Source organism: Pelodiscus sinensis, chromosome 22 (genome assembly GCF_052426305.1).
Source record: "Pelodiscus sinensis isolate ZL-2025 chromosome 22, ASM5242630v1, whole genome shotgun sequence".
Lineage (NCBI taxonomy): Eukaryota > Metazoa > Chordata > Testudines > Trionychidae > Pelodiscus > Pelodiscus sinensis.
The window spans coordinates 15,966,824-15,992,452 of NC_143073.1; the positions used below are offsets into that span (position 1 = coordinate 15,966,824).

At 53.2% G+C, this 25,629-nt stretch overlaps 2 protein-coding genes across 11 annotated transcripts in view; both read left to right on the top strand.

Moving 5' to 3' along the window:
• DLG4 (discs large MAGUK scaffold protein 4) overlaps positions 1–6,899 on the top strand; it is an 81,457-nt gene extending 74,558 nt beyond the window's left edge. For all 8 annotated transcript variants that reach the window (XM_075907634.2, XM_075907637.2, XM_075907633.2 and 5 more), the window contains 9 exons: positions 349–525; positions 1,409–1,445; positions 2,432–2,459; positions 2,885–2,932; positions 3,097–3,198; positions 3,349–3,521; positions 3,669–3,778; positions 4,204–4,295; positions 4,846–6,899. In XM_075907634.2, coding sequence (XP_075763749.1) covers positions 349–525; positions 1,409–1,445; positions 2,432–2,459; positions 2,885–2,932; positions 3,097–3,198; positions 3,349–3,521; positions 3,669–3,778; positions 4,204–4,295; positions 4,846–4,952 — 874 coding nt within the window. In that variant the 3' untranslated portion in view covers positions 4,953–6,899. The remainder of the gene's footprint in view (positions 1–348; positions 526–1,408; positions 1,446–2,431; positions 2,460–2,884; positions 2,933–3,096; positions 3,199–3,348; positions 3,522–3,668; positions 3,779–4,203; positions 4,296–4,845) is intronic.
• Positions 6,900–10,311: 3,412 nt separating this feature from the next.
• On the top strand, positions 10,312–24,380 carry LOC102443367 (asialoglycoprotein receptor 1). 3 transcript variants are annotated; one of them, XM_075907640.2, is made up of 10 exons: positions 10,312–10,433; positions 12,028–12,119; positions 12,546–12,662; positions 14,010–14,105; positions 14,267–14,338; positions 15,045–15,131; positions 15,240–15,391; positions 15,624–15,730; positions 23,159–23,286; positions 24,129–24,380. In XM_075907640.2, the coding sequence occupies exons 2-10, from the start codon at positions 12,050–12,052 to the stop codon at positions 24,269–24,271; spliced, it is 972 nt and encodes a 323-aa protein (XP_075763755.2). In that variant the 5' UTR covers positions 10,312–10,433; positions 12,028–12,049; the 3' UTR covers positions 24,272–24,380. The 3 variants fall into 3 exon arrangements, with proteins under 3 accessions (XP_075763755.2, XP_075763757.2, XP_089628722.1); XM_075907642.2 differs by lacking the exon at positions 23,159–23,286; XM_089772596.1 differs by lacking the exon at positions 24,129–24,380 and having other exon boundaries at positions 23,159–23,931.
• The last annotated feature ends 1,249 nt before the right edge of the window (positions 24,381–25,629 follow it).

A 25,629-nucleotide genomic window follows, 5' to 3' on the forward strand; every position in this document is an offset into this window, starting at 1 on the left:
ATCGGGGCTTTTTTGCACAAAACCGCGTCTAGATTGGCCACGGAGGCTTTTCCGCAAAAAGTGCTTTTGCGGAAAAGCGTCCTGCCAATCTAGACGCTCTTTTCCGAAAATGCTTTTAACGGAAAACTTTTCCGTTAAAAGCATTTCCGGAAAATCATGCCAGTGTAGATATAGCCTGGCTGTTTACATGCATACAGCCATAGTGATTCTACAGGAGGGGGAAGAGCTGTGCCAGGACTCCTGGGTTCTCTCCCTGGCTCTGGGAGGGGAGTAGAGCTAATGGGTTAGAGCAGGGGGGCTGGGAGCCAGGACTCCTGGGTTGTCTGACCCACCACTCCACCCCCACAGGGCGCTGTTTGACTATGACAAGACAAAGGACTGTGGGTTCCTGAGCCAGGCGCTGAGCTTCCGCTTCGGGGATGTGCTGCACGTGGTCGATGCCTCGGACGACGAGTGGTGGCAGGCGCGGCGGGTGCACCCCGACAGTGAAGGCGATGAGATCGGCTTCGTGCCCAGCAAGAGACGGTATGGGGAGGGCATTGTAGGAAGGGGGAAAGGTGCCAGGGCAGGAGGGGTGGGTTGGGGAAAGGGGAAGGGACTGCCAAGGAGTGGGGGAGGGACCGGCAGGGAGGGGGTGGAGCTTTGCGAAGGGGACAGGGCTGTAGAGCAGAGGGAGGGGCCACAGGGGAAAGGTTGTGGGGAGGGATTGGAGCAGGACTATGGAAGAGAGAAGGGCAGCAGATGAGTGAGGGAGGAATATAAGAACAGCCAGACTGGGTCAAACCAAAGGTTCGTGTAGCCCACTGTCCTGTCTTCTGACGGCCAATGTTAGGTGCCCTCAGAGGGAATGAACAGTACAGGGAATCATCAAATGATCCCTCCCCTGTTACCCGTGTCCCAAACAGATGCTTGGGACACCATCTCTACCCATCCTGACTAACAGCCATTGATGGACCTGTCCTCCATGAATTTATCTAGCTCCTTTTTTAAACCCTGTTAAAGTCCTGGTCTTCACAACATCCTCTGGCAAGGAGTTCCACAGATTGACAGTTCTTTTGCTTGTTTTAAACCTGCTACCTATTAATTTAATTTGGTGACCCCTAGTTCTTATGTTATGGGAATAAGTAAATACCTTTTTTAATTTACTTTCTCGATACCTGTCATGATTTTATAGATCTCTATCATATCCCTCCCCTTAGTCTCCTCTTTTTCTAAGCTCTTTCTCTAAGAGGGGCCAAAGAGGAGGGGTGGAGCTTTCGGGGTGGGGCTGCAGAGCAAGGTAAAGGGCCACAGGGGCGAAGTTGTGGGGAGGGGTTGGGTAGAGCTTTGGGAAGGGGGTGGGGCTGCAGAGCAGTGGGGGCAGAGCCATAGGAGGCTGGGCTGCCTCTAAATTTCCCTCTCCCTGTAGGGTGGAGCGCCGGGAGTGGACGCGGTTAAAGGCCAAGGTGAGTGACTCCCCACCCCCCTCCACCCCCCCGACACACCTGGCGGGGTTAGAGCTGAGCATGCCAAGCCAGAGTCAGTCCTGGAGTGCTCTGTCTTTGGGCGTCAGCCCACGACTACACACATCCCCCCCCCCCATGGGCACCTCCACGGCTCGGTCAGTGCACGTGACTGCATGTACAACCCTGCCTGCTTTCCTCAGCTGGCTTGGGACAGAGCTCTGGTGTGTGCACATGCACACTTGCCTAGAATGCACCTTTGCATTCCCAAATGGCCTGCGTGTGCACTATCCCTGGGAGTGCAAGCGTGTCGCCTGCTTAAACCGGCTTAGGCTGGAGAACAAGTGCTCGCACACTCGTCTTGCACAACCCTTTCCATGTCTGCATACTAGCACCTCTGATTGCATTGCCACTCCCACAGGTCTCCTGTGGCCACTTCCCCCTCATTCCTCACATACTTGTACACGTGTGTATTGTTCATGCCCCTCCCTTCGCACAACCATGGAGTAGCAACCCACAAGGAGGCAGGGCTGCTTCCACCAGACCCCCAGGGGTGCTATGGGAAACAGCTTCCACAGCAGGCACTGGAGCTGGGACTGATGCCAGGGATGGAGGGAATCTTTGGGGAGAGGGGTTATTCTGAGGGAGGGGCTTTGGGATATTGGGGGGGGAATGGAATGGGAGGGATGAGAAACAGGCTGGATTGGATCTCCTTGTGGATAGAGAGAGGGAAGGTGACATGGGCAATTGATTATCTATCAATCCATCCATCTCTGCCCACCCATCCTCTCTATCTATTCATCCATCCCCACCCACCCCCTCTATTTATCTATCTATCCCCACACACACCCTTTCTCTCTCTGATTGTCTGTCTATCCCCCCTCCTCTATCTAGCCCTCCACACACCCTTTCTCTCTCTGTCTCTCCTTGTCTGTCTCACTCTGGTTTTCTTTCTCTCTCTCGCTCTTTTTCTCTGCCCCCCACTCCAGGATCGGGTTCCAGGATCGGGCTCTCAAGGTGGGTTCCTCTCCTGCTGTCACCTCTTCCTTCTGTTTCCAGCTGTCCCTTTATTTCCTACCTCTCCTTCCTGTAGGATAAAAGTGTCCTGTCTGTGGAAATCCCTCACCCCAGCCCTGCCAGTGCCTGCAGCCCCTGCCAGCCCAGCCCTGGGCTCCCCCAACCCTGCCAGTGCCCCTCACTCCCGACCCACAGCCCCCGGCAGCCCAGCCCTGGGCTTCCTCCAGCCCTGCTGGTGCCCCTCACTCCCGACCCACAGCCCCCACCAGCCCCGCCCTGGGCTCCCTCCAGCCCTGCCAGTGCCCCTCATTCCCGACCCACAGCCCCCGCCAGCCCCGCCCTGGGCTCCCTCCAGCCCTGCCAGTGCCCCTCACTCCCAACCCACAGCCCCTACTCGATGACTCTTTGGGATTCTCACCCTGCAGGTCGTGAGGACTCAGTCCTGAGCTACGAGACTGTCATGCAAATGGAAGGTGAGAATATGGCTGGCTGCCAGCACGGGGTGCTGGGGGGCGTTCCCAGCAGGAAGCATTGTCTGTGTATAGGGGGAATTCCTAGCAGGGGGATTTGGGGGAGTTCCCATAGGGAGCATTGTAGGGGGACAGAGAATCACTTTCTCCGCTCTATCTTCCTCCAGTGCACTACGCTCGCCCCATCATTATTCTGGGGCCTACCAAGGACCGAGCCAATGACGACTTGCTCTCTGAATTCCCCGACAAATTTGGATCCTGCGTCCCACGTGAGTCCTCCCAAGGGGTACTGTGCTGTGGGGGAGGGGCAGGGGCACTATGCGGTAGGGGGTGCTGCAGGGGGCATGGTAAGGGGCAGTGCAGGGGGCACCATGCTGCCAGGCCAAGCTATGACCCTGCCCCCTCTCCCTGCCCCCCAGACACCACGCGGCCAAAGCGGGAGTATGAGGTGGACGGGCGGGACTACCACTTCGTGGCCTCGCGGGAGAAGATGGAGAAGGACATCCAGAGCCACAAGTTCATCGAGGCCGGGCAGTACAATAGCCACCTCTATGGAACCAGCGTCCAGTCCGTCCGTGAGGTGGCCGAGCAGGTACTGGACTGGGAGGGAAGTATCCAGGTCATCACTGGGGGATGGCTTCTAGACCTGAGTGGTGGATGACAGCAGAGGGGAGGAAGCGAGGGAACAATGAGGGGAGGCATCCATGTCTGGTTTCTGAACTTCTCTCCCACTGCCCAGGGCAAACACTGCATCCTGGACGTGTCGGCCAATGCCGTGCGGCGGCTCCAGGCTGCCCAGCTCCACCCTATCGCCATCTTCATCCGGCCCCGGTCGCTGGAGAACATCCTGTGAGTACAACCCCCACCTCCACCATGGGCACAGAGGTGTGGTCTAGGTGGGCTGTGGGAGGTCTGAGATGATCGGGCGGGTCTATGTGGGACAAGAGGACAGGATCTGAGATGGTCAGGGGGTCTGTGTGGCATGAGGGGGTGGGGTCTAGGTGAGATAAGGGGGTAAGGACTGAGCTGGTTGGGGGCAGAGTCTAGGTGGGTTGAGCATGCACCTTCCCTCTAGGGGTCAGGCCCAGCCACTGCGGCAAGTGGATGCATCCCAGGCAGGTGCCCACACGCATCCTGCAGTCTGTGTATTGGTGGCATGCAGCCATCAGGTAGAACTGAGCTTCCTAAGGGCTTTAATTGCTCTTCTTGGGCGCGGGGCAGGCGGGAGCAAATCTGACCAGGCTCTGAGCGTGTCTCCATCTCCTCCCCTGCAGAGAAATCAGCAAGCGGATAACGGAGGAGCAGGCGCGGAAAGCCTTCGATCGAGCTGTCAAGCTGGAGCAAGAATTCACAGAGTGTTTCTCCGGTAGGTTTCCCCACCAGTCCGTCCTGGGGCCACTGAACACAGGCAATGCTGTGCACCCCCCCAAGGTGGGAGGGCCTTGGGGCCCGGTGCAGTCCCGCCTTTCCCTCCACTCACTGGCAGTGGCGAAGGTGCTAACCAGGCAGCTAGCACGGCACCACTCCCCAGCGGTGCCAAAGAGGCATTGTGGGGAAGTGGAGGCAGAGCAAGGGGGCAGGGAGAGCCAGAGGCGGTGCCCTCCTTCTTCTTCTGTCACCAGTTGCCACTGCTCCTGGGACCAGGCAGCCAGCTCCAATGGTGCTCACCAGAACCTTAGTTCTGATGCCAGGAGCCGCAGCTGGCATGTCCTGGGAAAATATTTCCTGCCAGTCACTTGGCTGGCACGTCTCACTCCTGCGTCACCCTGGGTGTCCCCAGATCTGGGGCTGGGAAGGGATTTTGCCTTTGGGGGCTTTTCCAGCCTCGGTGGCTTCTCCATCACCAGCTGGGTCTCCCAAAATATCTGCCCAGAGTTTCCCCTTCTTGCCTATGACCCTGTGCCATCCTTCCCCAGCCATCGTGGAAGGCGATAGCTTCGAGGAGATCTACCACAAAATCAAACGGATTATTGAAGAGCTCTCCGGGCCATACATATGGATACCGGCCCGCGAGAGACTTTAGGAAACCAGCTTGTGGGGACTCCAGAGCACCGGGACCTGCCGCCCAGTGGCCTGACCCAGGAGAACAAAACAACGGAATTGAGCCGTGTGGTTGCTTTTTGGGGAGGAGGTTTCGGGGTGGGAATGGGATCTGGTCTATTTCTTTCTTCTCCGTTCTTGTTTTCTCTCGCCTGGCTCCCCACCCACCCCAACTCTGCTCCGAGCCAAGATCTGCTCCCATCTCTTTGCAACCAGCCCATCCGCTTTGAGGAAAGCGCTCTCTGCATGCTTGTATTTTTTCAGGAGATGTTGGCTTGTGACGTCTGCGCTTCTTCTGGCAATTTGCTTCCCCCTCCCACCCCTGGGATCCGGACCTGGGATCCAATCAAGGAGATGCGCAAAGAATGAAAAGCGGGGAATTTGGGGGGAGAGCAGGGGAAATTAAAGGACTGAAATACGTGAAGCAAAGAGAGGGGTGGACAAAAATTCCTCTCCAGAGGCAGGAAAATGAAGGGAACCGGAGGATTTATTGGTCTAAAATATTCCACCTGCTGTTTCAGACAGAGATCAAATTAGACCCTGTTTATTTTTAGACCAAAACAGGTGAAATCCATACCAGATCTGTTGCATTATTTTGATGATCACCATGGGGAAAAAACAAACTTAACGGAGTGGAAGGAAAAATGCAGGGAAACCAGATTTAAAAAACCCCTCTCGAGCCTTCTTTTTTTTTTTCCTTCCTTTCTTTCTTGGCTGGGGCCACAGGAGAAAACACTCCACTATCCTCCTTTATCTTTCTACCAAGCAGAAGGGAAACTTTCTTTTTAAACTAATGCGGGAGGGAACAGTGGCTCTGTGGAGCGAGAAAGAGACATGGTCTTGCCGATTATTTTTTCCCGGACATTTCCAAATGGAGCGGACCCTTTCTTTTACATTCCCTTTATTTCTTGATATGGTCAAGCTCCTTCCTTTTCGGCGCATGGTGAACGATGTGGCTTTAAAAACAAAATCAACAGGAAAATATGACAAAAAAAAAAAAAGAAATAGCATTTTGCTGGGTCAGCAATTTATATTTTTCTTTCCGGGCCTGGGTGGGTGGACAAGAGACTTAGGGAGGGAACGAAACAAATGGAATTTTTGACGTTCTGTGAATATTTTTTTCGGGGTCATATCAAGTATTTTGGTGCGGCTGTACGTGATTGTATGAAACTGGGGGGAGGGATGGGGGGGGTCGGGGAGGGAGATGTCAGAAAGTCCTTTCATTTCTCGTTACTGGCATTTTCTTTGGGACATATTCTTAATGCTGACAATGCTTATTTATTTATTTTATTTTTTGTATATAAAGTCAAGCAGGCTGCTGGGATCCTTGCTAGAAAAAGACCTATCTCCTGCATCTGGCCTGAGTAGCTAATTCAGCTAGTGATGAATTTTCCCTCCTGCCCCAGAAAGTAGGAGAGAGATGGGGAGAAGGAAGGGAGTGAGCAGTGGGGACCCCATATTTCAGCTCAGAGGCACAATTAGTGCACAGAGCAGAACCATCTGATCCTGCCACCTTCTCCGTCAGATCAACGTATGCCCCAGTATGCAGCCTCTCCAAGGACTGAGAATAGCTGAGTATCGTGGGAAGAACAAAGTGGGGCTGGGAGCCAGGATTGCTGGGTTCTATCCCCAGCTCAGGAAGGAAAGTAGGATCTAGTGGTTTCAGCGGATGGGGCTGCAACAGGAGCTAGGACTCCTGGATTCTGTCCCCAAAATGAACTTTCTCAGCCTTTGCAATGACCATAACCTGCCAGGAGGGCAGCGCTGTCTGCAGGTAATACCCCAGGACAGCCAGCCGCCACCCCCTCTCCTCCAGTGCTGCCATGCCAGGAAGGGTTTGGGAGTGGAGTGGGGGGAATCACCCCATGGCACAGAACTGTTTCAGGTTTGCCGAATGGGGTCTCTTTCCTATGGGGGGAGGTGGGGGGGGGAGAAAATACTATTTTGCATAGAAATATTATTGCCATCGGCAGAGAATTAAAACAGACAATATATATATATATATAGACCCAATTGTTTCACACTGTGACTCTATTTGCATACAGAGATAAACATCTGGATAGGATGGGGGGGGGGACGACTCAGAGACAGTTCTCTCCCTGGCTCTGGGAAGGGAGTGAGGGCTGATAATTGGATCAGGGTGGGGCTGGGCACCAGGACTCCTGGGTCCTATTCCTGGCACTCTGCCAGCCATATCCCATGGCCCGCTGCCCCTTTAATAGATGAGTAGCAGTGTCACATGAGAGCCAGTGCTAAGGTCCAGGGCCCAGTTGGCCCCTAGGGGTCTGTGCGAGATGGAAGCTTAGCTCTCCTGACGTCTGTGCCAGGTTTGGGATGCTCTATAACCTCCCCCCCCCCCCCGCTCTCCTAACATTGTCTCACCTGGAAACCTCTCCCCCTCCCACTTGTCTCATCTCTCTGTGTCTGTCCTTTTGGGGGACCTGTATAGTTCCTGGCATTCCCTTTGGGGCTCTCGGGGGCTGGTGGCCTAGGTGCCCCCCTTCCTGCTGGTCAAGGATGAAAGGTTGGGAGAATAGCTATGTCTGGCAGGCGATGAGTGGCTGGGGGCACAGACCTAGGGAGTGGGCATGGAGGGGTGTGGCACCAGTTGAAGGAAGTTGGGTGCAGGTGTGGGACTCCACATAACCCACTGGCCTCAGTTGGGAAGGCAGTGTAGACACCAATGGGAGGGGCTTGGGAGTCTCATGTGGCACCAGTGTGGCTCCCCTCCCTCACCACCTTGAAATGGAGTTGGAATCTGGAGTGTGGTGAGGGCTAAACCCCCATCTCTTCTCACAGACCCTTAAACCTGTTAATGCTTAACCCTCAGCTCTCACCTTAGGCCCTGCCCCAAATGCTGTAACCGCTGCCTGGTAACCCAACAGCCAGTCCTGCCCTGTGCCCTGCCCTGCCCATAACCTCAACAGCCAGCCATGCCCTGCCCTGCCCTGCCTGCCCTCTGCTTGTCCCCCTAAAAGCCAACCCTGCCCTGCCTGTAACCTCTCAGCCAGCCATGTCCATACCCCCAACAGTCAACCCTGCCCTGCCTGTAACCCCAACAGCCCACCCTGCCCTGTCCCCTGCCCTGCCTGTAACCTCTCAAGAAGCCCTGCCCTGTGCCTTCCCATACTCCCAATAGCCAGCTGTGTCCTGCCCCCTGCCTGTACCCCAACAGCCAACCCTGCCCTACCCCCTGCCTGCCCCACCCATAACCCCAACAGTCAGCTCTGCCCTATGCCCTGCCCATACCCCAACAGCTAGTCCTGCCCTGTGCTCTGCTCCCTGCACTTACCCCAACAGCCAACCCTGCCCGCTCCTCCTGTAACCCCAACAGCCAACCCTGTTTGCTCTGCCTGTAACCCCAACAGCCAGCTCTGCCTTGTGCCCTGCTCTGTGCCAAGCCAAGCCCTGCCCTTCCCCCTGCCTGTAATCCAACAGCCAGCCCGGGCCTGCAGTGCCACTATCTGTCTTTGGGCTCTGGGCCTCCCATGAAATCTGGGATTGATGCAACAGAAGAACTCATCTTCCCCCACCCCAAGGAGATGCTGGCTTCCAAATTATCCCCCCAACACCCATATTGAGTTAGCACCTCCCTTAGGTGCAGCCAAAGGGCCTCTTGGGACATAGAGTAAGGAGCTGAGATTCTTTGCCCAGCTCTGGCCCAGCTCTGGGGATTGGCTAGTTACAGCAGCAGGGGTTGGGAGCCAGGATGCTGGGGTTCTCTCCCTGGCTCTCGGAGGGGAATGGGAGCTAATGGCTGGGGGGCAGGGGTGGGGTGTTAGAACTGATCATTATTATTCTGTTGCATTTTTACTCCATCCCCCAAAAGAGATGTTACTTTATTTTAAAGAATCACAGAAACTTTATTAAACTGAACAAATAAACAAACTACAGCAGGCGACACAAAGAGATGAAGAGATTATTTTAAAGAAATGTTTAAAAAATTTTAAAATTAAAATTAAAGCAACCCGGAGTTTACAATTTGTTTCTGTACAGCTATTTATTGAAACCTTCCCTCATGACAGACTCCCACCTTCCCAGCCCCACAGTGCCCCCTAGCACCGCTCTGGGACCGGACCAGCCCTGCCTGCCAGGGGAGAGCGCCCCCTGCTGAGCTGCTGCCCTCCTCCCTGCCCCACAGTGCCACCCTGGGACCAGCCCTGCCTGCTAAGCAGAAACACCCCCCTGCTATCTTGTCCATGCCTTGTAAGTGGGGTGATGGTATCTCCCTGCAGTACTCTGAGGGTGACAAATGACATGGCTTAGGTAACTCCCCAGTGCCATGACCCCACTGTGGGGCCTGGCCAGGAATCAGTCACTTATTAATAATGTTTTGTACCTTGCTGGAAGTGACCACCCTCTGCGATGGGGGTGGAGGAGCATCTCGACAGCGAAGCGCGCATTGGGCCACACAGCTAGATGGGGTGGGCAGGGCGTCAGAGGGTAGATAACACACAGGACACTCGCTTCTTCTGACAGGACAGAAAGGCACTTGAACTGAAACAGAAAATAGAAGGTTGCTGGTTCCGAACCAGCGCAGGACGGGGAGTGACTGGCTCAGAGAGGGGACAGGGAATAGGAGGGGGACAGAACTGAGTACTGAGTGCCCCCAGCTCTGCTCCCTGCCCCACAGTACTCCTTCATGTTGCCCTGAGTACCCCCATTGAGGCCTTGCCCCGCTCCCTGCCCCACAGCGTCCCCTAGTGCCACCCTGGGGCCAGCCCTGCCTGCCAGGGGAGAGCGCCCCCTGCTGAGCCCTCGCTCCTTCCCCACAGCACAGCGCCCCATCTCACTCAGGCTCTGACTGGCTGTGACCCTGCTGAGCCCAGTCAGCAGCGCTAAGGCAGGGCAGTGAGGGTGTTCCCAAGGCCCTGACTCACTTCCCATTTTCCCCTTGGAACGCTGAGCCAAGCCTGACACTGGTTTCACCAGAAAGGGGAACCTCGTCCAGCTGCATCCGTTCTGAGAGCCAGCAGCATGGCTTCCGTTGGAGGAGAAATTCCGGTGAGCAGCAGAGGGAAAAATCGCCTGTATTTTGTGGGTGCACCGTAGCTGGTAGGTTTGCTCCAGCGATGTGGCTTCCCCAGATCCCGGCCACCAGTTGCTGGAGCCTAAGGGAGGCAACTCCATTGACTGGGGAAAGAGCAACAGTAACATCGAGCCTCAGCTCAGAACCACGGGGCCATCTAGCCCGGCATCCCACCTGCTCCCTGGGATCAATCTGGGAGGGGTGTGGGGGCTGGTGGGTCAGAGCAGTGGGGCTGGGAGCCAGGATGCCTGGGTTCTTGCCTCAGCTCTTTGATCCATCAGAGGTCACCCTGGGCCTGTTTTGTCCCAATTCAATACAGGAGGAATATTTACAGATCAAAGTGCTGCTGAAGGGGCCGAGGGAGCCAGTCTCCAGCGGGGTAGAGGCCTCCTGTGCTGTGGACTAAGCAGAAAAGAGACCACAACAGGGAAAGAGGTAAAGAGCCCCAGAGTGAAGGAACGGGGCAATGGAGTACAGCAATCCCGCACCGTGACGGGAGAGTGAGGGGACGGGCATGGGGGTCTGGAGCCCCCTAGTGTTCTGCAAGGAGGGAAAAGGGAAATGAACCCCTGGGGCTGGGAAACTGCGAGGGAATGGAGGCGCAGAATGGGGGAACGAGGAGACAGAAAAGCAAGGTGTGGAATGAGGGAACAGAGTGGGAGGAGCTGAGGGATGGAATGGGGGATGGAAGACGTAAGGTGTGGAACAAGGGAACAGGGAGATAGAGGTGTGGGACGAGAGAACGGGATGGAGGAGTGGAGGTGTCGAACAAGGGAACTGGGAGGGGGAGGAGCAGAGGTGTGGAACGTGGGAACAGCGGGAATGAGAGAATGGAGGAGCAGAGATCTGGAACAGGGAATGCAGTAGAGGTGCGGAATGAGGGAGCAGAGAGAGAGGAGTAGAGGTTTGGAAACAACGGAACGACAAAATAGAGATGGAGGAACGAGGGAATGGGGGATAGAAGAGCAGAGGTGTGGAACGAGGGATCAGGAGGATGCATGCTTCATCTGTGGAACAAGGGAATGGGGAATGCAGAAGTGGAGGTGTTCAAAGAAGGAGCAGGGAATGGAGGAGGAGAGCTGTGGAACAAGGGAACGGGGGAGGGAGAAGTAGAGGTGGAGAACAAGAGAACGGGGGGATGGAGGGAGGAGTGGAGGGAGGGAACAAGGGAATGGGGCGACGGAGGAGTGGAGGTGTTGAACAAGGGACAGGACAGGCGGAGGAGTAGAGCTGTGGGAATGGGGGAACGGGGAAATCAATGAGTAGAGGTGAAGTACTTATGAGCTAGGCTGGGCAGGGATGGTGTCCCAGCCTCTGTTTGTCAGGGGCTGAAAATGGGTGACAGGAGAGGGATCACTTGATGATTCCCTGTTCTTTCACTCCCTCTGAGGCATCTGGCATTGGTCACCATCAGAAGACAGGACACTGAGCTAGCTGGACCTTTGCTTTTACCCAGTGTGGCCATCCTTATGGCGTGTGGAACGAGGGAGGTGTACAGGTGTGAAATGAGAGGAGGAGGATAGAGGTGTGCAATGAGTTCAGAGGGAGAGGGAAGAGTGGAGGTGTGGAAGGAGGGAATGGGGGATTGGAATAAAGGTGTGTAACAAGGGAATGAGAGGATGCACAAACACAAGTGTGGAACGAGAGGATGCAGGAGTAGAGGTGTGGAACGAGGGACTGGGGGATAGAGGCATAGATGTGTGGAACAAGGGAATGGGAAGCTAGAGGAGTGTAAGTTTGGAATGAGGGAGTGGGGTGATGGAGGAGTAAAGGTGTGGAGCGAGGGAACAGGGTGACAGAGGCATAAAGGTGTGGAGTGAGGGAGTGGGGTGACGGAGGTGTGGAGCGAGGGAGCGGGGTGACGGAGGTGTGGAGCGAGGGAGCGGGGTGACAGGAGTAAAGGTGTGGAGCGAGGGAACAGGATGACGGAGGCATGAAGGTGTGGAGTGAGGGAACAGGGTGATGGAGTATGCCCCTTTATCCCTACTCCTGCTGCCATGTCCCTACACTGATAAATCCCCTCCCACAGCCCCCCTTCCTGCCCCCTTGCCATGGCCAAGGACTACGAAGATTTCCAGGCTTTGGATGTGGAAGAGGAGAGCGGTGTCCCCCTCAGTAAAGGTATGAGGTGGAGAGACTGCAGAAGGCAGGAGATTGAGGGGTGGGCAGAGCTGGGGTACAGAAGGAGTGTGGGGGAGCAGAGAGGAGCAGGCAGGTCTGGGTGCAATCCTGGCCAAGAGAAAAGGAGGTGAGGTGATGGGGTGACACCCCATAGGTCCTCCAACTGGCATCCTCAGACTCCTGGGTCCCTGCCCATCCCCCACCATACTCCTGGGGCCCAGTTTCTCTAAGTCCTTTGTTCATGTTCCCTCGGACTCCTGAGTCCCTGTCCCATCTTCCTCTGGACTCGTGGGTGCCTGTCTCCCCCCACCCCCAATGGCTGGGTCCCTGGACTCCTGGGGAAAGAGGACTGGAAGGGGGGGTATGCAGGAAGGAGAGGAAGGGGTGGTTGCTGAGCCCTGGTGATGGTTTCTCTCCCACCCACAGTGTTTCTCCCCCAGTTCACGGGCTGGCAGCGTCTTTGTGTCTCCCCCTGGTCTGTCTGTGCCCTGCTTGCTCTGATCCTAGGGCTCATCTTTGGGATCATCGCGCTGGCTGTCAGCAGTGAGTGCAAGGGACGTGTGCAATGGGGGGCTGGGTGTGGAACACAGAGGGATGAGCATGTGAGATAGGCAGGTGGTGAGAAAGCAGGGGTGAGTGTGTAAATATGAAGGGCACAAGCCTGGGGCATAAGATGAAAGGTCAGGGTGGGTGTGCAAGGCTGGGGCTGTATGTGCAAGACTGGGGCATAGGCTGAAATGTCATAATGTAAATGGTGAAGGTGACTGGGCAAGTCCAGGGATGGGCGTGCAAGGTGAGACTCAAGTGTGCAAGCCAGGCAGTGTTAATGGATGTCAGGGATGTGCAAGGCTGGAGGGGTATGTGCAAGACAGGCTAAAGTTCTCCATTTGCACATCACTGTCATGGGCTCTTGTGTATTCACAAGGGTGGAGCGTGTGCAAGCCCCTCCTCTGGTGGGGGATGCAGGGCCGGCTCTAGGCACCAGCAAATCAGGCAGGTGCTTGGGGAGGCACTTTGCCAGGGGCAGCATTTCAGGTAAGCAGCCAGCGCTGCCCCCAGCAACACCTAGCCCCACCCCGCCAATTTTAAAGGGCCACAGGAGACGCCGCGGCTGCGCAACCAGCACTGGTACCATGTGCGCCCGGCCCTGGAGACTGCTGGCTGGCCCTGTCTCCTGAGTCCTGCTCCTCACCAGTGGCCACTACCTCCTCCAAGAGCCTCTCCACTCCAAGCGGAGGCTCCGCTCCGCCAGACCCGCAGCCTGAACCTGGCCATCAACCACCCCTCCGCCTATATCGTGTGGAAATTCCAGATAGGATGCCCCTTTCCTGCTTAGGGTTGCCAGGTGTCCAGTATCCACCCAGACAGTCCGGTATTTTTGCCTCCTGCCTGGTAAAAAAAAATTCAGAGAATACCAGACACCTAAGATGTCCGGTATTTTCTGATTTTTTCCCCCGGCCAGGAGGCGAAAAGGCCGGGCACTTGGCAACCCTACAAATACTCAGCGCGCGGCCTCCCCTCCAGCCCAAACACCCCCCTCGGTCCCCAACCACCCCACCCCCCCCCAAACTCAGCCCATTCCTATCCCTGCACTCACTCTTAAAGGGGACATGCTGTTTTATTTTAATTTTTTTTTTTGGCTTAAGTCTTGGATTTTTTTTTTCTCAACAACTTCGGTCCCCCCCCTTTTTTCCCCTTCAACAGAATTTTTTCCCGGTGGGTTTTTTTGGGGTCGGAGGGGTAGCCAAAATTTTTTTTGCTTGGGGCAGCAAAAAACCTAGAGCCGGCCCTGGGGGGATGCCATAGGAGGCAGGGCAGGCAGAGGGGATGGGGGATACAGAGTGACCTAGGGGGCAAGACTGGGACCATCTCTCCCTCTTCCGCTTCCAGGCTCACAGCAGGGCGCGGAGCAGCGGGATCTGCAGGGGGCGCTGGGCAGCCTGAACCGCAGCCTGAACTCGGAGCTTACGGAGCTTGCCCGGAATGGTGAGTGGGGGGAAAGAGGGAGGGGCGGGTAGGGAGGGGAGAGACTAATGGGAGGGGGCTGGCAGGAGAATGGGCTGCCAGAGAGGGAGGGGCACAGGGGCACCTGAGGGGGGAGGGGCACAGGGGCACCCCCTCACACTCTTTTCCTCCTTGCCCCATAGTGCACACCCTGGAGGACAAACTCACCCAGGTGGCCAGCTCCCTGGATCAAGCAAAGGAAAATTCAATCCAAGGTTGAGTAAGGGCATTGCCAGGGGCGCACTGTGTATGTGTGTATCCCAGCAAGGGGTGCTGTGGGGGGGGGGGGAGTTCCCAAGAGGAAATATGGTGTGTGAGTGGGTTCTCAGCACAGGTTGCTCTGTGTGTATGCATCCCAGCAAGGGGCATGGTGTGTGGGAGTTCCCAGCAGGAGGTGCTGTATGTGTGAGTTCCCAGCAGGGGACACTTTGTGTGGGTGGGTGGGTTGCCCAGGAGAAGGTGCCGCAGGTGCTGTGGGAGAGGGGTCCCCAGCAGGGGCTCTGTGTTTGTGAGAAGGTTTCCCAGCAGGGGGTGCTGTGTGTGTGTATGTGGGAAGGGTATGTTCCCAGCAGGGAGTGCTCCGTGCGTGTGTGCGTGTGTCCGTCCCAACAAGAGGTACTATGAGGGGGAATGTCTCCCAGCAGGGTCTCTATGCATGTGAGGGGATTTCCCATTGGGGGGCGCTGTGTGTGCTGAGGGGTTCCCAGCAGGGAACACTGTGTGTGGGGATTTTCCCAGCAGGGAGCGCTGTGGGGGCATTTCCAGGAAGGGGCACTATGTGTGTGGGATCTCAAGCAGGCGGCACTGTGTGGGGGGGTTTCCAGGAGGGGGTGCTGTGGGAGGGTTCCCCAGTAGGGGGCGCTGTCTGTGCATGTGTTGCTGGGGTGCTATGTAACACACCCGATTTCCTCCCTCCCTCAGCTCAGCAACGGCTGGAGGAGCAAGTGGGGATTCTCCGAGACAGTCTGAACTCACTCAACTGTGACTTGCTTGAAATGAAATCCAACGGTGAGTGGTGGCCACTCCCAGCAGGGGGTGGCTGTGTGGGGGCAGAGTGGTGACCTGGCTTTGAGTAGTGGATAATTACAGCCCAACTGACCCTCCTCTGTCCTCCAGAGAGCCAGCCTGGCTGCTGTCCCCGGGACTGGGAGCACTTTGGGGAGAGCTGCTACTGGTTCTCCAGGGATCAGAAGACCTGGGATGAATCCAATCTCTACTGCAAAGCCCAGGACTCTCACCTTGTCATCATCAACACGCGGGCAGAGCAGGTAGGTGCCATGAGTTGGCTGGTCTCATCTTCCAGCTCCTTTCCCAGCAGGTGGCACTGTAGGGGGCAGGGCAGAGGGGCTGGCTGTTGGGGAGCTGCCAACTATCCCAGTCCCAGCCTCTCCCTGCAGTGGGAGGCAGGTAGGGGGGCTGGCTCTGGGGGGAGGTTCCCAGCAGGGGGTACCTGGTCCCCTGCGCCCTAAATAACCCCCTGGCCATTTTTTTCTATTGCAGCTCTATGTACAGCGCCGCACGGTCCCATTGTATACCTGGATTGGCTTGACTGATACAAGTGGCCAGTGGAGATGGGTGGATGGTACCATTTACACCATGAATTCACGGTGAGTGGCCCCTCTCCCAATGTGTCTGTGTGTGTGTTCATCCTGGGGACACCCCAATTGTCTCTGATGTATCTTTAATCCAAATCAATGTTGGTATTTGCTCAACTCATCCCATCGGTCCCAAAATCAGGTGGTAAGAAATTGATCTTAATAAATCAACCTTAACTCATAGAGAAGACGTGGCCTAGTTATCAAATATAACTTCCTTCAAGTTCTCCATTATTTCCATAATCTCATCCAGTATCTACCCTAATCTAAAATATTAATCCTTCTAATGAAATCTGCTCCAACTGTATCTAAAATATAAATATAATCTCAGCTAATCTCCTGGCATCTAATTTAATCTGTCCTCAGATACTTTATTGCCTTTCTTATCTAATTAACCCAATCAAATCTAATTTTATTATTCATGTAGTCCAATGTGTTACAGTCTATTCCCTTGTAAACGCTTCTATTCAAATCGACTCTAATAATCTCTTTACCAGGCATGTCAAACTGGCATTTGGAGGGCCACATGCGGCCCGATCAAAATTTTTTGCGGCCCACCAGAACATTTTTATAAAAGAATGAAGGGTGGCCTGCTGCCTGCTCGGAGCACGTGATCGAGTGCCTGCTCACAGCTGGCCGGGCTGCTCTGTGCATGCACTCACGGCCAGCTGGGTGCTCTGCTCTGGGTGCTCCAGCAGGCACTCACAGCTGGCTGGGCCGCTCTGCGCACCCGCTCATGGCCAGCTGGGTGCTCTGCACGGGGCACTCCAGCAGGCGCTCACAGCTGGCCACTGTGCTCATGCCACCCCAGCGCCTCAGGCGGCAATGTTGACTCTAGGACCCAGGTATTAGGTGGGGGGGAGGGCTGGGAGAGCCTGGCTCTGGGGGAGAGGAGGCATTAGGTTGGGGGGTGTCTGGCTATGGGGGAGGGAGGAGGAATTAGGTTGGGGGGGCCTGGCTCTGGGGGAGTGGAAGGGGATTGGGTTAGAACAGGAGTATGGGAGTGTCTGGATCTGGGGAAGAGGAAGGGGTTATTTGGTTAATATTTTGGTTTTTATTTATTTATTCACAAATAAAATTACTAAATGTATATTAAATGTATATCAATAAATGTGTCAATTTTTTGCAATTGGATGAATAATTATATCTTTATGCAATATCTCAAACTTACAAAGTATCTGAAATTTTCACAGAAGCCTGTTCTATTTGATTAACCATGATCTATACTTGTTTTTATTTAAACAAAACAAGCTATGTATCATATTCCAAATTTAAAAGTACCTTAAATTTATATGTAAATTAAAAATTATGTAAAATTAATTTAAAATTATTTAATATGAGCAAATAATTTTACACATCAAATTATTGTAATATTATAAAATATACCTAAAAGCCAGGTGTCTGGTATTGGTGCCGTCTGCCTGGCACCTAAAATGATTTTTTTTTTTTTTTTTGCTCAACAAACCAACTGGGAACCCTACGTGGCCCTGAAAGCTATCAGTTTTCATTTGTGCGACCCCTCAGTAGGCTTCGAGTTTGACATGCCTGCTCTCTACTACCCATAATCTAATCCAATATCCATTTTAATCCAATGTATAATTCCTTTTAAAATTATCTATTCCAACCTAATCTAAATTATCCATTTAATCTCAGAAAATCTTCCCTGTCATCTAATTTAATCTAACCTATAATCACTTATTTTACTGTTCTTCTTATTCAATCTGTTATCTGATGAAATATAATCTATTCCAAACTAAATGGAAATTTCCTCCAAACAAATCTAATAACTCCATCTACTCTGATCTAAACTGATGAGTGCTCTAATGTAATTTAATAAACCATCTAATATCTCTCTCTATATTTTAGAGGTTTGTGCGTCCATCCCTGAGTCTGTCTGTCTGTCTGTGTGTCTGTCTGCAAGTCTGTTTGTTCAAGAACTCCTCCTGAACAGTAAGAATTAAGACCACCAAATTTTATTTACTATAATATAATTAGCACTAATATTAATATAATAATTGCTGTAATTTAGTAATTGTATCAAATCTAATTTGTCCTCTAAAATATCTAATACATTGTCTAATCTCTTTCAGTCTAAAGTATTATCTTTAATATAATTTAATCATTGCTCAATATAATCTGTTTCAATCTAATCCCAATTAATGTAACCTAATAATCTTCCTAAAATCCACAGTTCCAATAATCTAATCTAACCAATTGCTATATGAACTCCTATCTAATCTAGCCTAGCCTAATGTAATTTCTTCTATAATTGGATTCATTCCAATTTAATCTAATACCCTGTACAGGCAGTCCCCGGGTTACGTACAAGATAGGGACTGTAGGTTTGTTCTTAAGTTGAATCTGTATGTAAGTCGGAACTGGCGTCCAGATTCAGCCGCTGCTGAAACTGACCGCCAGTTCTGACTTACATACAGAATCAACTTAAGAACCCCAAGCGTCCCCAAGTCAGCTGCTGCTGAAACTGATCAGCAGCTGATTCCAGGAAGCCCGGGGCAGAGCAACTCTGCCTCGGGCTTCCTGTAGTCAGCGCTGGTCAGTTTCAGCAGCAGCTGACTTGGGGATGCCTGGGGCAGAGCAGCTGGGGTGCTGCTGGATTGCTCCAGTAGCGCCGCTCCTCGGCGCTACTGGACCAACCCAGCAACACCCCATCTGCTCTGCCCCAGGCGTCCTGATTCAGCCACTGCTGAAACTGACCAGCAGCGGCTGAATCAGGACGCCTGGGGCAGAGCAGCTGGGGTGCTGCCGGGTTGGTCCAGTAGTGCCCAGAGCAGCGCTGCGGGACCAACCGGCAGCGCCCCAGCTGCTCTGCCACAGGCGTCTGGAGGAAAACCTAGTCTGCTGGGGGGGGGGGCGTACTAGCTGTGCCCCCCCCACTCCAGCAGACCAGGAAGACACGGGCGGCGGACCGAGACGCACCGCGGTCCCGCCGCCTGGGTCCTCCGCGGCTTTGCTCCCCGTCTCCCTGGTCTGCTGGAGACCAGCAGACCAGGGAGATGGGGAGCAAAGCCTCTGAGGACGCCAGCAGCGGGACAGCCGCGGGGCGTCTGGGCTGTCCCGCTGCCGGCTTCCCCCTTGGCTTTGCAAAGCCTCGGGGAAGCTGGCAGCGGAGCAGCCCAGGCACGCCTGGGCTGCCTCGCTGCCCGAGCCCCTCCGCGGCTTTGCTCCGTGTCTTCCTGGTCTGCAGACCAAGGAGACGTGGAGAAAGGCCTGGAGTACACGGGCAGCAGGACCGCGAGGTCCCACAGTCCGTGTCCTCCGGGGCGAGCCCCGTTCGTAACTGCGGATCCGACGTAAGTCGGATCTGCGTAAGTCGGGGACTGCCTGTTTAATCAAATTAATTCCACTCCCAATTCCTCCATAATTTATTATTTTCACCATAAATCCTATAATATAAAAGGTATGTAATTAATCTAATCTCTTCCAGTGTGTTCCATCATATCAATCTAATCCTTTATACAGATTATCTGACCCATAATCTGGTATACATTTTAACCCAGTCTAAACCTTTAAACCAAGCTCATTTTATAAACTAACTAGAGAACTTTCTTGGTGTTGACTGGCTCCTTCAGGGCAGGGGGCTAGTGGTGGTGTTGGGAGGAGTAAGAGTAGGGCCTTGGGGACGGGGTGAGGGCAGGGCAGAAGCTGGAGACATGGGGGAGTGCAAGAGAGAGAGTTGGGGGTGAGGAGCAGCTCAGGGCAGGGGGTCCCATCTTCTTGCTGGAGTTTTCTCTACCTAGGGTTGCCAGATGGTTTCAACAAAAATACCAGACACACTTGACGTTACATCACAATCTACATTACATCTTATTTAGAAAATACCGGACATTTATATTTTCTCAATTTTTTCCCCCAAACAGAAAGCTCAAATACTGGACTGTCCGGTTCAAAACCAGACACCTGGCAACCCTATCTCTACCCTCCCCCTCAGCTAGCAGAATCTCTTCTCCTCCCCACAACCTCTCCAGCCAGCAGAGGCCTTTCCTCCTCCCTGAACTTCCCTGACTGGCCTTCTCTTTCCATCCACCCTCCCCCCCACCCGAGTGAGCAGGGGCCTTTTCTCTCTGGTGCTGTGGCCAAAGGTCAGGAGAAAGGGTTTGGCGTGGGGGGGTACTTACGTGTGTGCTGTCAGGCAAGATGGTTGAGCCCCTGCCCTGCTGGCCACTCTCTTGAGGTGCAGTTGCCCCCAGTGGTCTCTCTCTACAGTTTTCTGTAACTGGAAAAACTTAAAAAACAACGAATAATCATAGAACCATAGAGCTGGAAGAGACCTCAGAAGGTCAAGTCCAGCCCCCTGCTCTAGGCAGGACCAATCCCAACTAAATCGACCAGCACCTTAAAGACTAACAAAACATGGAGATGTTAGTCTTTAAGGTGCTGCAAAACTATTCATTGTTTTTAAGTCTCTCTACAGCAGGGCTACTCAACACGTGGCTCATGCGCCACATGAGGCCCATGGCCCGTTTGTTTGCGGCCCATGGGAGGTTTGGGTTTACATGGGGCTCAACACACAGCCTAAAGGTTGGAGCCAAAACAAAAAAGTAGTCAATATAATGGTCTTCTGTTGATATGCGTTTTAGTAGTGAAATTCCTGGAATGTCATTACTCATTAAAAATGCTGTCATATGGGTGGAAATTGGTAAATATTGCATTTGATTAATATCAGCAGAACTGACTTAAATCAGGCCTGTGTGTTGTGTAGTCTTGCCCATCAGTGTGAAAGAATCTATTTGCATATATTTGCATATATATTAGCATGTATATGCGACCACACTTGAGTTGCGGCTCTGGGCATGGGCTGTGAGTATCATTGTGGCCCCTCTGGGACTTCCAAAGTTGAGTAGCCCTTCTCTACAGTGTAGCTCTCCCCTTCACTTCTTGTCCCCAGTGGCCACTCTCAGTATCGCATCCCTCCTTTCCAAGCAATGGAAAACAGTCCCATTCCTGGCATTTCCAGTTTTCTCGGCACAACCAAAGTCTGACCTTGCTTTACGTTAGGATAAGAGGAAGCTGCCTACCAAATGTGGTGGTCCTAGCTCATACCATTTAGGAAAAGTTCTTGAACGACTCACAGAAGGACAGCCAGCCAGACAGCTGCACATTTCTAAAATCTCTCTCCATATATAAAAAATGTATTCCTGTGGGACGACAGAGAGATGTCATCACATCACTCTTCATCCACAGGCCAGCCCGTACTCACTTCTGGTCAAAACATTCAGAAAATACCGGACACCTAAAACGTCCAGCATTTTCTGGGGGTTTTTTCCCTGCAAGGAGGCAAAAATACCGGACACCTGGCAACCCTACGACACACTCAGCCCCTCGCCCCCCAGACCTCCTGCTTACTTGGTTCCGCAGTGTAGCTCCCTTCTGGTCTTGACCAAGAAAACAAGATGGCCACTGGGAAAAAGCCTAAAGACCTGAGCAAGGGGAAGTGCTCACCCCTCCTCTTCCTCTTCCTATCCCTATTCTGACTCTGCACACACTTAAGGGGGCCATTCTGTTTGAATGCTGTTTAATTTAATTTAATTTATTTATTTATTTGCTTAATAACTCTTGGGGGTCTTTTTTTTTTTTGCTCAACAACTTTGGTCTCCCCCCTTTTTTCCTCCCTCAACAGAATTTTTCTCCCGGTGTTTTTTTTGGGGGGAGGGGTGGTATTTGGTATTTTTAGTTAAACCATCTGGCGACCCTCAGGGTGGGGGAAGAGCCAGGGCTGGGGTGGCCTTGGCCCTAGACCCTCTCCAGCAAAGAGGGGGCCTCCTGGCAGCCAGAGGAAGAGAGTTGGGCTTGTTGTGGCCTCGGTCTTGGCCCAACGCCCCAGTGGCTGGAGGGAGAGCACTGGGCCTGGTGTGGCATCAGTGTAACCTCCCAGCGATCAGAGGGAGAGAGCTGGGCTTGGCATGGCTTTAGCCCAGCCCCTCCAGGAGCCTGACGGAGAGAGCCAGGCCTGCTGCAGATTCTGCATGGCCCAACCCACCAGCAGCTGGGGGGAGAGTGCCAGGGCAGGCTAGGGTTGCCCCGCCTCGGACTGGCTCTCCCTGGCCTAGCACCAGAGAGTGGGGGGTTGGCGAGCGTAGCAAGCAGGGGGCACAGCCCCCTAGTATAGATAGATTTTTATTTTCTCTGGTTCAGTCCAAAAATAAGGTGATTGGAATTCACAACCCTTGGAGTTTATTGAGTTCAGTCAACCCCAGTGTATCTCATCCAGTCATTCCATGTATCTATTTTAATATTCATCTTAAAAGTGGATTACAGATGGAATATTATATTAAATCAGACTAGAGTAACTGTTGTTTAGATTAAGGGGAACAGAAGGCTAGACAGGATTAGGAATTTTTGATATTTCCATGTATATAATCTAATATTCCACATAATTCAATGTAATCTGGTATAATCTTCACATATACAATCCTGATCTCAGTCCCAATCAAGATAAAATCCTGATTCAATTTTGATCTAGAGTCAATCCTATTTCTAATCCACTTCTGATCGAGATCCACTCACAATCTACTTTGAATCTTGACACAGTTTTGATTATGATCCTGATTAGGGTTGCCAGGAGTCCAGTATTTGTGCCTTCTGTCTAGTAAAGAAATTGAGAAAATATAAAATATCCAGTATTTTCTGCTTTTCCTGGCTCAGTGCCCGACGGACATGCAGTGGTGGTGGGGGAAATGGCAGGGGAGTGGCCCGACAATTAAGGGAGCCACGACTGCATTTTGGCGGCCCAGCACTTTTTTGCGGGGGGGGGGGGGTTGTCAGTCCAGTATTTTTGGTGAAAGCATCTGGCAACTCTAATCCTGATCCAATCCTGATTCCAATCCAATCCTGCTTCACTCTAAATCCAACATTCCTCTCAAACCATATCTAATCCTAACCAAATCCCAATATCAAACCAAATCCGGATCTAGTCTTGATTCAATTCAGATCCCAATCCAAATACTGATCCTGTTCCCAATCTCTCTCCTGACGTGGTCCTGATCCATATTTCAGTCCAAATCCCAATCAAGATCCATTCCCAATCTCAGGGCGTGTCTACACTACAGTTTTGTCAGAAAAACAGCCATTTTTCCAACTAAACTTGAGGAACATCCACACTGCAATTGCGTTTTTCCGCAAGAAAATCGAAAAACAGAGGGGGGTTTTCTGGCATTGGTAATCCTCATTCTATGAGGAAGAAGCCTTTTTGTGAAAGAGCGTGTGTGGACAGGGAAGAGGAAAGAGGAAAAAGCTCAGGTAACCTGGTGGCCATTCCATCCATAGCAATCACAGTTTATATGCAAGAGAGCGTCCCTTCACTCTGGATGCTCTCTTTTGCATTCTGGACGTGCGCTTTCAGAAGAAATTTTTTTGGAAGATCTCTCCCAGTTCTGCAGGCTAGGATTTCATTGCTCCTCCCCCATTCTGCTCTTGTTTCAGGGACTGGAGCCCGGGGCAGCCGGATGACTATACTGAGCATGGACTGGGGGGCGGGGAAGACTGTGTCATGTACCATTATGACGGACGGTGGAATGATGACCACTGCTCCCGCCTGTACCACTGGGCATGTGAGCGGCCGTTGCATGGCTAATCCTGGAAGAGAAGAGGCAGAGCCTGGCCCACAAAGCCCCGCCCCAAATGGGAGGCATGGCTGACTGAGACTAGCTCCCATGTCATCTCAGTTCCTTCTCAATCTAACCCATTTTAGTCATTAATCTAATCCACAACCAATGTGGCCTCAAGGGGGGAGCACTGAGCCTCCTTAGGGGCTGGATCCAGGCAAGATGGGGCCACATCCAGCACCCAGGCTTCAGGTTCTCTACTCCTGATCTAATCCATCCCTCAATAAATCCTGTATAATCCGGACATCTAAGCTACACCTCACCAAGCCTCGGCTAGCCCAGTGCAGTCCAAGTCATGCAAGCCTCACCCAACGCCACCTCCACTCATTCATCCTGACCTCACCCATGGCATGCTAATTCAGTCATGGCCTGTCATGTCAAATTATGATGTCACGCCATATCACGTCCCCTCACGGGGTGGGGCAGCTGGTTACCCAGGGACCCCTCGATGAGATGCAGCCTCCTCTAGGGTAGGGCAGCACATGATCCTGTGTAACCAAGTAGCACCAGTGTCTTTAGGTAGCTAGCTGGGAACAAGAGATTTCATTTAAAATGTCTTCTGATCAGACCCTACCCTTCCAAAAATCTTAATCCAAACTAATCCTACCTGATCTAATCTGTTCTAATCTCACTGCTTCTAACCCAATCTAGCTCTCCCCCCCACCCCCCTCCCGGGCTCTCTCCTAGGTCCCCAGGGTCTCTGCCCAAAGGGATCCCCCCCCCAAGATCCCCTCCTTGCCTACTCCCAACTCACCTTGCCCGTGCCCACGGTTGTGCTGTCATTGCAGGGACTGGAGGGCAGGCCAGCCTGATGACCACCGTGGCCATGGACTCGGGGGCGGGGAGGATTGCGCGCACCTGCATGACGACGGGTTGTGGAACGATGAACACTGCACCCGGCGCTACCGCTGGGTGTGCGAGAAGGAGCTAAAGGGTTAAGGCTGGCTGGGGGCGGAGCCATTTGGGGAGGAAAGGGCGGGGTTTGTTTTAGTACCACCCAATCAAGTGTGTGAAGCTAGTCAATAAACAAATTCATCAACCATGCAGTAGCATCAGATGCAGCCATCTCTGGTGGGGGAGGACAGGGGAGGGGAGGGCAGCCGGTTGCACAGAGGTCCCTTGCCCGGTGCTCAGATGGGGCCACCTCTGGGGCAGTTGTTTCCCCAGTCTGGCTGTTACACCTTCAAGTAACAAGGGTTCCTGAGGATGCCATCATGCCCTGACCCCCCCCCCACCCCTCCTCTCAGCTTGATTTAGCAGCTTTCTGATCCTGGCTGCTGGCCTTGTCTGGAATCTGAGTTGCTGATTAAATGGCACAGTAGAATCACAGAGCTGCAAGAGACCTCAGGAGGTCATCAAGTCCAGCCCCCTGCCCAAGGCAGGACTGATCCCAACTAAATCAACCCAGTCAGGGTTTTGTCAAGATGGCAGTTAAAAACCTCTAGGGATGGAGATTCCACCACCTCCCTAGGTAACCCATTCCAGTGCTTCATCACCCTCCTAGTGAAATAGTTTTTCCTAATGTCCAACCTAGACCTCTCCCACCATAATTTGAGACCATTGCTCCTTGTTCTGCCATCCCTCACTACTGAGAACAGCTTCTCTCCAGCCTCTTTGGAACCTCCCTTAAGGAGGTTAAAGGCCACTATCAAATCCCCCCTCGCTCTTCTCTTCTGCAGACTAAACAAACCCAAATCCCTCAGTCTCTCCTCATAGGTCATGCGCTCCAGCCCCCTAACCATTTTGGTAGCCCTCCGCTGGACCCTCTCCAATGCATCCACATCCTTTCTACAGTGGAAGGGCCTGGGAGCCAAGACTCCTGGATTCTCAAGGCTGGTTCTGTTGCTGCCCTGTTTCCCTGCGTGGGGGTTAGTTTACTGCAGAGCCGGTTTGCAGACTAATACTGGGTGGCGCCCCAGCTAATTAACAGCGGGGCTAACAATGCTGATGACAGCGGCACTGGGTGTAGTGGCTACACCCCAAAGTGGGTGTGCGCGCTTGGCGAGGTGGAGGAGTCAACTTCTGGCTGTGGAAGTTTTGTGTTTTGGCGCAATTAAAACCACTCTAGCTATAGAAAATCCACGTGAACCCACATGTCCTGGGGAGAACCCAGGCGTCCGGGAGGAAGTGAACCCCAAGGTCGAGGGTAGGGGGGGAAGAACCCAGGCGCCCGGGAGGGAGTGAACCCCACAGTCTGGGAGGGAGATCCCAGGCGTCCAGGAGACCGACAGACACAGCAGTCGCCCCCACACCTGTCACGCGGGTGAGGCGCTGCGAGGGGAGCAAGGA

Coding starts and splice junctions, on each gene's coding strand:
- LOC102443367 (XM_075907640.2), top strand. CDS start 12,050: ATGGCCAAGGACTACGAAGATTTCCAGGCTTTGGATGTGGAAGAGGAG. Junction 12,663..14,009: donor CATCGCGCTGGCTGTCAGCA/GTGAGTGCAAGG, acceptor TTCCGCTTCCAG/GCTCACAGCAGGGCGCGGAG. Junction 14,339..15,044: donor AAAGGAAAATTCAATCCAAG/GTTGAGTAAGGG, acceptor TCCCTCCCTCAG/CTCAGCAACGGCTGGAGGAG.